General features: G+C 39.3%; 1 protein-coding gene across 2 annotated transcripts in view; it reads left to right on the forward strand.

Moving 5' to 3' along the window:
- dachc (dachshund c) overlaps positions 1-13,397 on the forward strand; it is a 90,717-nt gene that overhangs the window by 55,664 nt on the left and 21,656 nt on the right. For both annotated transcript variants that reach the window (XM_051702497.1, XM_051702496.1), the window contains one exon: positions 13,098-13,270. In XM_051702497.1, coding sequence (XP_051558457.1) covers positions 13,098-13,270 — 173 coding nt within the window. The remainder of the gene's footprint in view (positions 1-13,097; positions 13,271-13,397) is intronic.

Raw genomic sequence — 13,397 nt, forward strand, 5'->3', positions numbered from 1 at the left:
TGATGTATTTATGTTTGTTGTTGCTTGTAAAGCATTATATTAATTAAACATTATTATTATTATTATTATTATTGTCTGTAATTTATTTGTGAATTCCCCCCAGAATGTTTGAACTTTTTGGGAAAAACAATCTACAAATGGCTTACTCAGTTGTCTTTGCACATTAAATTAGAACTGGAGAAAGTATTAACATTGAAACTACAAATTATGCCACCTTTAATAAGAGAGAAACGACATGTCATTGTGTTTATTTTTCTGAAACTGGGCATTGATGCAGCGCTTATTTTTCTGAAACTGTGCTTTGTAAGCAGATTTAAGCAAGAAAATACCCTGAAAATGAGGTTGTAACCTTTCTGGGGGAAAGAAATGAAAACAGAGGCCAGGATGTCACAGTGAGAGGGATAAGTGTGAATAAGATTAGCCAGGATTTACCCACAAATGCTAATAAGGAGGAGCTTTTTTATCTTCAGCAATTTAGAGTGAGAATAACCTTGAGTGTGGGCTCCTGGTGTGGGATATTAATATAACCGAAGAGAGCTGAGTGGTGCAGAACTGCTCTCTCTTTTCAACTCTCTTTCCATCTACCTGCTTATGTTGCCTGTAATTTTACTACTTCAACACAATTAATGCCTTATTTAGTGAACATATCTGAAAATATGCCCACATTCTGAACCTGATCCTTTATCCCCTGATCATATAATTATTTTAATTTGACAAATAAAAAACTGTTCCCAGAATAGGACTCTCAGTCTAAGGAATGTGACACATGTAAGCCCTGAAGATTGAACAGATCTGTAGGGCTGTGTGACATGTATGATGCTTGCCAGACAGATACAGCAGTGTTAAAACAGAACCTCAGTGGCGCTGATCCAGTTTGTGATTGGGGCACTGTTTTTAGCAGCTCCCCCTCTGCCCTGATTACCAGGATATGAGCTCATCTCTGGCTAAATAGAGGTTCTTATAACAGCTGTGCCCCCAAGCAGGAATTGGGAAGGAGGGCTCTGGATGTAGTCACACCGTCCTGTCAATGAGGTATTTGGAGAGGATGTGTTTTGTTGACTTTTAGTTCGCAGAAGACAGCAACTAGTCTCAGTTATGTGTATTGTACACACATTTCAACTCTCACAAAAAGGGGCTTTTAGGGTAGCTTGTCATTAGCTGGTCAAATGTGGTGCAAGCTGATTATTACATGGTTGATCTGCTACCATGTTGGATGACCAGCTACTTTAAGCTAGTATGACCTGGTTTGTGAATGTTGGTTTGTTGCTGGTCCAAGATGGTTTACCATCTTGCACCAGTTAATGACCAGATTGGACCAGCTAATGACCAGCTTCGGCCAGCTAATAACCAGCTTGGACCAGTTAATGACCATCTTAATTCAGCTAGAAACCAGCTAACATTTTCCAAAGCACAGATAACATCTGAAACTGGATTTTCCAGCAGGAAGAAAAGATAAGATAAGATAAGATAAGATAAGATAAGATAAGATAGGAGAGGATAGAATATAATATGAGAGGAGAGGAGAGAAGAGAAGAGGAGATGAGATGAGGTGGAGAGGAGAGAAGAGAAGAGAAGAGAAGAGAAGAGAAGAGAAGAGAAGAGAAGGCAAGGCAAGGCAAAGCAAAAATGGGATTCCTCCAGAACATAATCATCTGAGAATTAGCATAGAAATAAAATATTTATGAATAAAAAAATTAACTGAACAAAAGAAGACATCACTGAATTGGTTTAAAAGTCTTTGCTGGTCTGAAGTGATTTAAGTGTTGAGCCATAATGGCTGACACTAGAAAATGTGCCTGTAAGGACTGACTCACAATCAGCAGTTAGACAGATTAAAAAACAGATGTAACATCTATGCTATAATTGAATAATCTTTCTTTACAATATTCAATAATGCATCCTTATTAATCAAACAGTAGAGATTATATGAAGGTGTTGTCTGTATAGCAGAGTAATGGTCAAAACCAGATCCTAAAAGACCCAGACACAGACCAGACTCCATAAAATCCAGACCTAGACCAACACCAGAACCCCATAGACCCAGTCCACTAAGACCCAGACCAATAACAGAACCACTAAGACCCAGACCAATACTAAAACCCCTAAGATCCAGACCAATAATAGAACCACTAAGACCCAGACAATACCAGAACCCCTAAGACCAATACCAGAACCCCTAAGACAAATACCAAAACCCCCAAGACCCAGATCAATACAAGAAGCCCTAAAGCCAATACCAAAATCCCTAAGACCATGACAAATACCAAAACCCCCACTACCCAGACCAATTCCAGAACTCCTAAGACCAAGACCAATACCAAAACCTTTAATACCCAGACCAATACCAAAACCCCTAAGACCAAGACCAGTACCAAAACCCCTAAGACCCAGACCAATACCAGAACCCCTAAGACCAATACCAAAACCCCTAAGATCCAAACCAATAACAAACCCCTAAGACCAATACCAAAACCCCTAATACCCAGACCAATACCAAAACCCCTAAGATCCAAACCAATAACAAATCCCTAAGACCAATACCAAAACCCCTAATACCCAGACCAATACCAGAACCCCTAAGACTAAGACAATATCAAAACCCCTAAGTCCCAGACCAGTACCAGAACCCCTGAGACCAAGACCAATACCAAAACCCCTAATACCCAGACCAATACCAGACCCCTAAGACCCAGACCAATACCAGACCCCTAAGACCCAGACCAATACCAGTACCCCTAAGACCCAGACCAATACCAAATCTCCTAAGACGAAGACCAATACCAAAACCCCTAATACCCAGACCAATACCAGAACCTCTAAGTCCAAGACCCCAAAGACCCAGACCAATACCAGAACCCCTAAGATCAAGATCAAGACCAATACCAGACACCTAAGACCCAGACCAATACCAGAACCCCTAAAGCCCAGATCAGTATATTCAAGACCCAGATACAGACTTTAAGTTTGAGACCCAGACTAAGACACCAAGTAATGAAACCCAGACCATTTACATTCACTCATTTAGCCGACGGTTTTATCCAAAGCAACTTACAATTGAGGAATACAGCAAAAACAAATCATCCTAAGGAGGCAATAATATGAGAAGTGCTGCAATACAAAGTTAAAATTTTTAAATGAACAAGCAGAGAGGAAAGTGAAAGACAGTGGTTAAAGAATGAATTGAGTGAATTAATTTTATATATATATTTTTAGATTTCTCGAGCAGGTCGCGCTAGAAAAAATATTTATCCTTCACTCATGGTCTATTTGTATCCGTCATACTTGTTTTCATTTCATAAGTACGAAGGTGACATTCAGGGTTGTAGCATCCATTATAATGGTATATAGACTACATGACAGTGGATATACAATAGATTTTTGACTCCCTATGTGAGTGTGATGAAACCAAGCAGATCTAGGGTGAAAGTTGTACCGCTGCACTAATGCAAGATTTTTTTTCAAGTTTACCAGTTACGAATTACTTTAAAGTATCCTGAAATGTGAAAAAGCGCATACACACATGAACAAGTTTACAAATCTTCTACAGTGTGTCTAATATCAACATAAAGTGACAAATGAGAAACACACACATATGAAGTTCAGTTAATACAGCTACACCACTAAAATAACTAAGAACTTTGCTCTAAGCATCATTTTTGCGCTTAGATTAAATGTTTAAAAAAGTATAACTGGCAGATATGAATCACCACTTTTTTGCGCTTTCTTTTTTTCTTATGCTCGTTTGCTGTTTATTATCATGCAGTAACACACTGAAGTAATGATTGATGTATGCAGTCATGAAAGAGACACATATTACGAGCAGGTTTAAATGGTGATTGCACCTGTCCACTCAAGATCAGATCGCCAGGCAATAAACAGGATACACAGCGGTAGAGAGTGAAGTTAAAAACTGATGTACTAGGTTAAAATGGTTTTCTTGTTTGTTTGTTTTTTTTTTTGCTTTTGATTTCTTTCTTCCCCTTTTCTCCCCAATTTGGTATGCCCAATTCCCAATGAGCTCTAGGTCCTCGTGGTGGCGTAGTGACTCGCATCAATCCAGGAGGCAGAGGATGAATCTCAGTTGCCTCCGCGTCTGAGACCGTCAGTCCACGCATCTTATCACGTGGCTTGTTGAGCGCATTACCGCGAAGACCTAGCGTGTGTGGAGGCTCACGCTATTCTACGCGGCATCTATGCACAACTCGCCACATGCCCCACCGAGAGCGAGAACCACATTATAGCGACCACGAGGAGGTTGACCCAATGTGACTCTACCCACCCTAGCAACCGTGTTAATTGGTTGCTTAGGAAGCTTGACTGGAGTCACTCAGCACGCCCTGGATTTGAATTTGCAACTCCAGGTGTGGTAGTCAGCGTCTTTGCTTGCTGAGCTACCCAGGCCCCCTAAAATGGTTTTCTTGTTTGTCAAAATCTGTCAAAATGACTGACAGCATTTGGAATTATCCATCACTGTTTCAAAGAATCCGTAAGTGATGTAAAATATTCGGTTAACACAACCCCTCGAGAGCAAGACCACAAGATCAAGACTTTGCTGTAGGGATAAAAGAAAGAAGAGTGTGCATTTGTTTTATGCTTTGCATTTATTACAGCAAAATGCAGATGTAGTTAGAGGAGTATGTACCATAGTCTTGACTACAGAGTTTGGGGATGTGATATCATCTATACTAAAATGTGTTTCACTTTATTTTGAGCACTTGGGGTTGAACTTGGGGTTTTTTGCCATAATGAGGCTGTCATACAGAATACAGTGACCTTTAGAGAAAGGCCTAAAGCATGAGACAGATACAATGTGAGAAAACACTGCTGCACTGAGCGAGTGCTCTTTATAATTAGAGCCAGATAGATTAGTGTGGGACCAAAGAGAGAGAATTATCATTAGCCTTTTCACAAAGTTTGATTTCATTTTAAGTTTTTGCTCTCTAAAATGTGCTTGCGAACTCTAAGACCACCTTGAAGTAACCGCAAAGAGAAGTTGCAGTGGGGCAGATTCACTAAACAATTGCGGCACATTCCACATGGTATTTGAGCGCAAATACCTGCGTCTTATTCACTAACCACTAGCGGGCGCAGTCAGCTCTGAAATTGCGCTGCATCTTTAATATTTAAATGAAGTCACTGTCATTCCTTGTCGCGCAAACACGCCTCCTTTCTGTGTAAATTAGGCTCATTAAAGATTGCGCTTCATTCATAAACCTCTGTGTTGTCCTGCACAATTTACATTGCTCTATTATTGCCAAATGAAAGTAGGTGGTAACATTTATTTTATTTAAAAGAGATGTTTGTGAACATTTTCAACCAATAATTTCAGCAGTAATGAATCAAATACTCATCAAATGCTGTTGAAGAACATTATAACCTGGCATATATCCAGATGCGTGGTGTCATCAAGTGCACATTCTGCTTGTTTAATAGATGATCCAGGTGTCTGGATCAAAGTGATGCTGTTCAGTCCCGGCAGGGTGGGTCAGATACGGTGGTCTGTGGCATCCTCGGCTATGTTGCACTCAGAATTGGACCGCAAGATCAGAATTGCGAATGCAAATTGCATTCAGCAAGGATTTTGTGGGGACATTTGCACCGTTGCCTGATCTGTATAATTCCTTTAGTGAATCGGGCGCTAAATGAGCACAGTTAGTGCGCGCACAAAAAAAAATGCCGCTTTTGGCGGGCACAATTAATTCTTAGTTAATCTGTCCCAATATGTTTGATTGTAACAAATGAGAATATAGAGAACCAAGTGGTTGAGATATATATTAATTAAAGAGATTATACTACATACAGTATGTTTTGTTTATGGCCATACACTAACACACCCACAAACAAACACTCTATATCAAAGGACTGTTTTTCAGTTACCTAACCCCTAACCCTAACCCTCATATGTTGCTACTTTAATAGAACAAACTGACATTCTTGCGTCACTGTGGCATTAACAAACCTCAGTCCTCAAGGGGGTGATAGAGTTGAGTGTATGTGACATTAAACTGGATATGTTATAATTCAGGTAGCTAGCATGTAGAGATTTAGCTAATTTAACTCTTCAGACTGTTGCTCCGCCATGACAGTAGTTGACCTGAAAGTAAAAATTATCTGTAGAAGAAGACAACACTGCGGCAACACTGAAAATGCAATGCATACTTGTGTTGTTTTGAACTGTTGTTTGACACATTTCAAAACAATACAATGCACGAAATCAAGCTTGCATTTAAGTGATTGTGTTCACATACTTGCGTAGAGTATGTTTCAGGCATAATAGTCTCGATAATAAACACACACACAGACACACACACACACACACACACACACACAGTTGATGTTTGGCTCATTTAAGCTGTTGTGCCTAGAAGAGTTGAATTAAGATGATAACATTGACTCAGTTAAATGAGTCTGTACAGATTGTAATAGCATGTATGTGTGCTTGTGCTCTAATAATGTGTATGTGCTTTTGTGTACATGTGTCATTAGGTTTTTCCACAGACTGTGTGTGAGTGTGTGTTTTGGATTACATGCAGCAGATGCCTGACGCTCATTGTAAACACAAGTAATCAAGAGCAGCTGGTTAGGACGACTGCCTCTCTGACTTTGTGTGGCTGTGGGTGGCAGTCTCAAAATGTGTGTGTGTGTGTGTATGTATGTGTGTGTATTCTCTGTAAAGAGCACTAAATAATTCTGCTGCATGTTCCTTTGACCAGACAAACAGTCTGAGTGTGGGAGAACACTATAGTTAAACACACCAACTGGTAATACTTCCTTCTTCAGTTTTGCTCTTATCAAATGTAATATTTCTTTATTAGACTTTCTGAGCTCAAATTTACAGCAATTTCTACACTCATATATCTGAATCTGAGATAAATTGAGCCTGTCACATTGTTGAGTTTGTCACAGGGCATCTGATTTTAGCCTAACACAATTTTGACAAAATGTAATTACTGCTTTTTGACTTTGCGCTGTAGACATCCTCTTAGATTTTCATTGGGTGACTGTTCTTTTTATCAGCATAGCAAAAATATCTACACCTTTAATTACTCTTCCTGAATGAGGCCCTGAAACCTTTCAAGGGCCTCAAGTTACACCACATAACCCCCTTTTTTTTTCATTCTTTCCATCTCTTTTTCATCCCTTTCTCTCCCCCACAGTGGCTGTTGTTGCTTGTTATGTGATTATTTCCATAAGGGAAGTAACTCAATGTTAAGCACATGGAGGCATCATTAATTTCATCTTAAGGAGAAACAAGACTTCCGGTTTTCCATAATCCCCTCCCCTCCCCTCACCGTCCTGTTGACGGGAATGTGGAAATTACTCCACAGTGTCTAACCACTACAAAGACCAGAGCTAAACACACAGACTAAACACCTAGACCACTGCTGCTTACTGGCAGCCGCACCTTTGTCTGGGAAATCAAGCTCGTCAATCACTAACGTTTTATATGGCTGTCAGGCTGGAACACGTTTAGTGCCTTTAATGGGGAAATAGAAAAAAGAACGGTAGTCTTATTGTACGGTAGGTTAATAATTAATTGGAGATGTTGTAGTGTGTGAGAAATAGTAGAGCATTGGCATGATAATAGAGTTTTGCATATGAACACGCCAACAATGCTTCTCAGATGTACATGTTCATAGATAGTCTCTTCCTCTCATGTACAAACACACAGTTATGCACACCTGCTGTTGGTCTGTCTGTTTGGGGAGGTTGGCCTGAGGTAAAGAGAACCGCTGAGTTGTCCTACAGCGGGTTGAAACACATGACATGAGCAGAAATGTTTATGACTTAGATTAAAGTAGCAATAAATAGGAAGGAGCTTCCAGTAGCACTGGGAGAATCGGAAGCCTTGTTTCTGTGCATAATTAATCTAATTTGTATAGTTTTTTAACCCTTTAATGCATACCTTGGGTCTATAGTGACCTGGGACCTCATTCCACCCCTGTACCTCATCCATTTTTTGGAGTTATGCTCACATCTCTTTAGTATTCCTCAACCTGTCTCTTCTGAATTTTTTTTACACTTCCATAAATTATATTTTAATGATTATTTCATATCTAATCTATATACTTTTATTATCACAGGATATATGTTTCTTTGTTTATTACAAGACAAATGAGTACTATATTCATACAAATGACTACTATATCACGTTGATTTTCTATGTGACAATGATGAATTGTCAGTATACCATATGCGTGTACTCATACAGTACATAATACACATGCTATTTCTTACTCAAGGTGACCCTGATGTGTCAGTGATTGACTTGATTTACATTTGACATTGCTATTTGATGAAGAAAAAAGGTGAAAGTAAACTATAGCAAGTGTAACACATGAACAGTATGATTTGACTATTATTTGGGTGTGCTACTGAAATTATGTAAATTGTACAACTATTTAAACTCAAAAAGTGCCTGAGAAAATACATATGTATATCTTATGTGTAGATTATGTGTTATGTGTAAGCACAATATGTGTTTGACAGCCAGTTGCGTCTCAGTGTGGAAATAATGAATCTGTATAAATTCTATTCTATTATTTTCTAATTGTCTTGATATTTTTTTGAAAATGTAACACTAGCTGGGCATTTTGTAGATCTGTTTGTGAAAGATATATGTGCCGGGTCTCTAAAGACTCGAGTATGTAATAATGTTTGGTAAAACACCCATGCATTTAAGGGTTAATCTATTGTCTAAGGATCTGTAGCAAAGCTTTAAACACTGGATTTGCAGAATTTCTTTTTTTTTTTTTTTTTTTAAAGTGCACCATTATCAAAGATATGTGCAGGAAATATCAGCAAATAAAATATTCATGGAGAGTCATGGAAATTTCTGTAGTGACTATAAATCTTTCTTGTTATACTCAGCTCTAAAATATTTAATTGGCTAGGAATTGCTCTTTGTGCATACAGTCTCTTTAAACAGACTGAATGCACAGTGGATTCAGCAACAGCAGGTCAAAAGTTTTGCTGCTGAAATCGGTCTGCGCTTACCGAAATTCAAATCAATGCCCTCCTGTGGCCAAAGCTAGAAGTGTTGTTGAGGCCATGTGGGCGCACCATTTTCTGGGTGAGTTGTATTTTTAGTTGTAAAACAGTAAAAAGGTATGCATATTTAATTTGAACTCTACCCCCTAACCCAAACCCCAATCCTAAACGTAACCGTCGGTGGAGTACAAATTGAAAACACTACAAATCGCATTCCAAATTGCGTTCACCAGCATTAATGTGAACGCAATTACTTCCTAGTTCTCACAGGACCAGAATCTGTGTCTCCGAGGTTGCTCATGCAACGTGCTATCCATAACCCAAGAGGGAAATGTGTTTATGCATTCATTGATGAAAAAATGGGATTGTGAATGTCAGTCATTTGGTTGAATAGGGTTGAATTCAGGGTACATGAACTTTCGGAAGCAACATGCTGATTTCATGTGTAATCGTGTTGCTATAAAATGATTTTCAAAATCCTTATCCAGTATTCACAAATGATTGGAAAATTCATAGAAATTCATTGATCAAAAGATGAGGGAACCCTGTATGAAAATATGTGCTGATTCCTCATTCAGCCCAAACGTTATATCTGATAATCAGCATGTAATAATCGTCACGCTTTATTCTAGCAGCAGGTGAAATTTTATATTTTTTGTTTCTGTTTCTTTGAATCCTTTCCAGGTGTTGTGCTGTTTTGTTGTTCTCCCTACTATTTTACATAATAGTTTTGTGGCCAAATTTGTACCAAGATCCCTTTTGTGTTTGGATTTATCCAGCCAAGTTCTTGGCTTCAGCCCAGCCTTGTCATTAGACTTCCTTTGTTTCCTTTCCTTAGCATTCGGGTTGTTTTGTTTCTCTTTATTAAACGCTAAATATTTATACAATTTGCAACTTCCTGTCAAAATCATTTACACTCCCACAATAGCTCGGGCTCAACCACACAATGGCATCTGCTGCCGGGGGATATTTTAGAATGGCGTGTCTCCAATTTTTTTAAGCCCTGGGCTCTTTTGTTTTAGGTAAATAAAGATTGAACGCACTTTGTGAGTGATATCGGCCACAATGTGTTTCTGAAACAGGCCTCAGTGGCACTGCAGTGTTAGCCGACGCTTGCAGACCATTGACCATTCTTTCTGCAGCTGAAGCTGAGACATAGGCCCCTCGAGATATGGATAAAGGGTGACTGATGTTGATGCATTTGGCTGAGTTCCAGTCTCATCGAAAAGTGTCTTTTTGGATGGGGAGGGGGTTTAGTGTTTTCCTGCCACTTTGGCCCTTTCCTGAATGTGCTTAGAGGGCCAGATATTGCTCCTATCAGCATTTTCTTCTCTTTGTATTTTCCAGCATAATATGACAGTTTAAATTCAAATTGAAATGGCAAAAACAGACACTAGAAAGAATTTGTCTAATGCATGGATGGCAGACATTGTCATTTTATCTTTCAAAGCTGATGTGTGTAATTTTTTGATGTTTATACACTTTCTCCTATTGTAGCTTAATATTGAGAGACAACTAGACGTAATCAGTGGGTTGTTTTCCCCTGAAAAATGTAAAAACTTTGGCACTGTGGTGCTGACAGAACACTGACTACATTTACATGGACACCAGAAAGCAGCGTATTGCAAGAAAGCGGCGTATTGCAAGAAAGTAGTGTTCCCGTTTACACGCGCTGTATAAGCGTTGTACTCTTTACTCCCATATTCATGCGGATCGGTCAGTAAGCAGCTTTCTTCACAGCAATGTAATTTCCCTGCGACAGTTGTGTAAATAACAAAATCCAAAATTGGTATCTGAGGAAGACTTCACTATTTGTATTCCCCGTTGCTTTGCTTTATTTCCAGATATTCCAGAGTTGTTGCTATGTTTGTTTTCTTAACATTCTATTGCGACATGCAGCGGAATTGCGAAGCAATAGTGCCCCCAATGTACTCGAGTGCATATATGCGAACATGAGGGACTGTCAGTATTTTACATTGGTTTGTATAAATGTTTATTGTTTATAGTTTATGTGCTTGTATAGTGTATGTTTTCCACTGTATTTCCAGAAATGTTGAGTTCTTTCAGCTGTGTTGACTTATGTTGGGCTTCATCCTATGATGTTTGTTATCCAGTATGTTCACGCACAAGCACACCCCTCAAAAACCTGGAACAACGCTGCTTATGCGTTTACATGATCACATAAGCCGCGTTTTCCAGGAGAAACCTGGGTGTGTTAAACCCGCTTTCTCTTAATCCCTTGAACGGCGTAAATAATTTGCCGTTCTTGTATACATGACGTTTCAGTAAGCCACTTTCTGCGAAAACCCTGTAATAAGCTGCTTTCTGGTGTCCATGTAAACATAGTCATTGTTGTGTTTAAGCACCCCGATCATCTAAAACAGCAACATTGCCTCAACCAATGGCATGAGTTTGCGGCAGGACTCTCTGTTTCTCGACCAGTGGCAGATGGGGGAGTGTTTAGAAAACAATCATTAATTTTCTTATTCCATTTGGTGATGCTGGTGGAGCAGAAATGACATACTTTAGCTTTGACATACATACAAATTAGTGATGGCCTACAGAAAAAGACGGAGCAGCTTGCATGTTTTTGGCATGTGGTTGTGCTTGGCTCAGATTCCCCCTCCATCCATACATCAATCCCCCTTAGACAACAAACACACACACACACACACACACACAATTATTTTCTTTGATCTCTCCTTCACTCTCTTTCTCTTGCCTGATCTGCGTGTCATCTGTTTCATGAAAATCAGGAACTTTTTATTCTTTCCTTTCACTCTCCATCTCTGTGTAAAAATGTCATGGAGAAAGGAGGGTTAGGTGGGGCTTGGAAGGAACTTTCATTTGTAAGTGGCTCCTTCAAGTCTCTGTGGCAGAAAGGTGACCCTTTACCCTCAGAGCTGCCTGGTATTTGCTTGAAACGCAGAGTGAGATGGAGGGTCTACAAAACTATCACCTCCAAAGGGCTCATCATCTCTTGGCCTTCCGTTTCATCATTGTCTTGCCACAGCCTCACTGCAGCGCAAGTGTCAACCCGTGTAAATCCATTACCACGAGACCGGCACAGTTCAGGAGCATCTCTTAAGGCAACTGATGGGAAATGAAACTGTCTTTGAGAGAAACTGCCAAAATGTCCTCTATCTCTCTCTCTCTTTCTCTGTCTCTCTTTCATCCTGCACTTTCAAAGTGGCGGCGAAGTACAGGCAGCCATAGAGTGGCTGACTGTTACCTTATGCCCTGACCTGTTCTGTTGTGAGAGGATCCATTTCCTTTTTTCCTGCTGTTATTCCTCACTGGAGATTATCCGCTCACATTCCTCTGAAGTACAGCACCGTTAGAGTGCTGCGCGAGATTGGATCGGCACACTAAAACAAGCAAAACACCAGTCACACAGCAGGCGTATGTACTGAAGTCTTGCTGTCACATACAGTAGCTTGTTGTGCTACAAATGGAGTGTGTGGTCTCATTTATCACAGTGTTGTTGTGTATAACACAACAACATTTCAGCATTTTGAGAAGCAGCTAATTGGTTTGTGGTGCAGACTCCAGCAGGTCTACTTATACATGTAGACATGCTGTGCCGTAATGGTACAGCATCTTAAAAGAGAGCTCTAACAAAGCAGAAACTAATTAAATTTCATAACGTTCATAATGTTAAGAATTATAATTTTAAACTATTTACAAGATGTTCTCCTTTTTTTTTTTAAAGGAGTAGTTCACACAAAAGTTAAAATTCTGTAATTATTTACCCCCATTCCAAAGCCATTTCCAAGGACATTTCCAAAAATAAAGATAGATAATGTTCTAGTCACAGACTGAAGCCTTTAAGCTTAAAAAAGGTTGCAAAAGCACAATTCAGATATTAAAAGTAATACATATGATTTTTCAAATCTTCTGAAGCCATATGATAGCTTTAATTGAAAATCACACCAACATTTATAAGATTTTTATTACTGTACAGTAGGTGCATGTACATGTCATTTTAATGAGTTTGACTTGAATCACAAAATAACATTTCTGTAGAAAAAAAGTAGTAATATATAGTCCTGGGTGATTAATTAACATTTAAGTGCTATAATGTGTTTTTACGCTTTTCTGCTCAGGTTTGGAACTGCCATTTATGATGATGCCACATCCCTTGATTCCAGTCAGTCTCCCTCATGCTTCAGTCACCATGGCAATGAACCAGATGAACCATCTCAACACTATAGCCAGTATGGCTGCTGCTGCTCAGGTCCAGTGTGCCCCATCCAGAATGGTGACTTCAGTCATAAAGGTACATACTGTAGACACAAAGGGTACAAGTTAAATGTTTCTTGCCATGATTTAGGCTAATATGACACCAACATAACCCTAGCAGACTGTAACAGCAGCTTTTGAACTTGTACAGAATGTCAAAAGTT

The sequence above is a fragment of the Myxocyprinus asiaticus genome, chromosome 7 (genome assembly GCF_019703515.2).
Source record: "Myxocyprinus asiaticus isolate MX2 ecotype Aquarium Trade chromosome 7, UBuf_Myxa_2, whole genome shotgun sequence".
Classification (NCBI taxonomy): Eukaryota; Metazoa; Chordata; class Actinopteri; order Cypriniformes; family Catostomidae; genus Myxocyprinus; species Myxocyprinus asiaticus.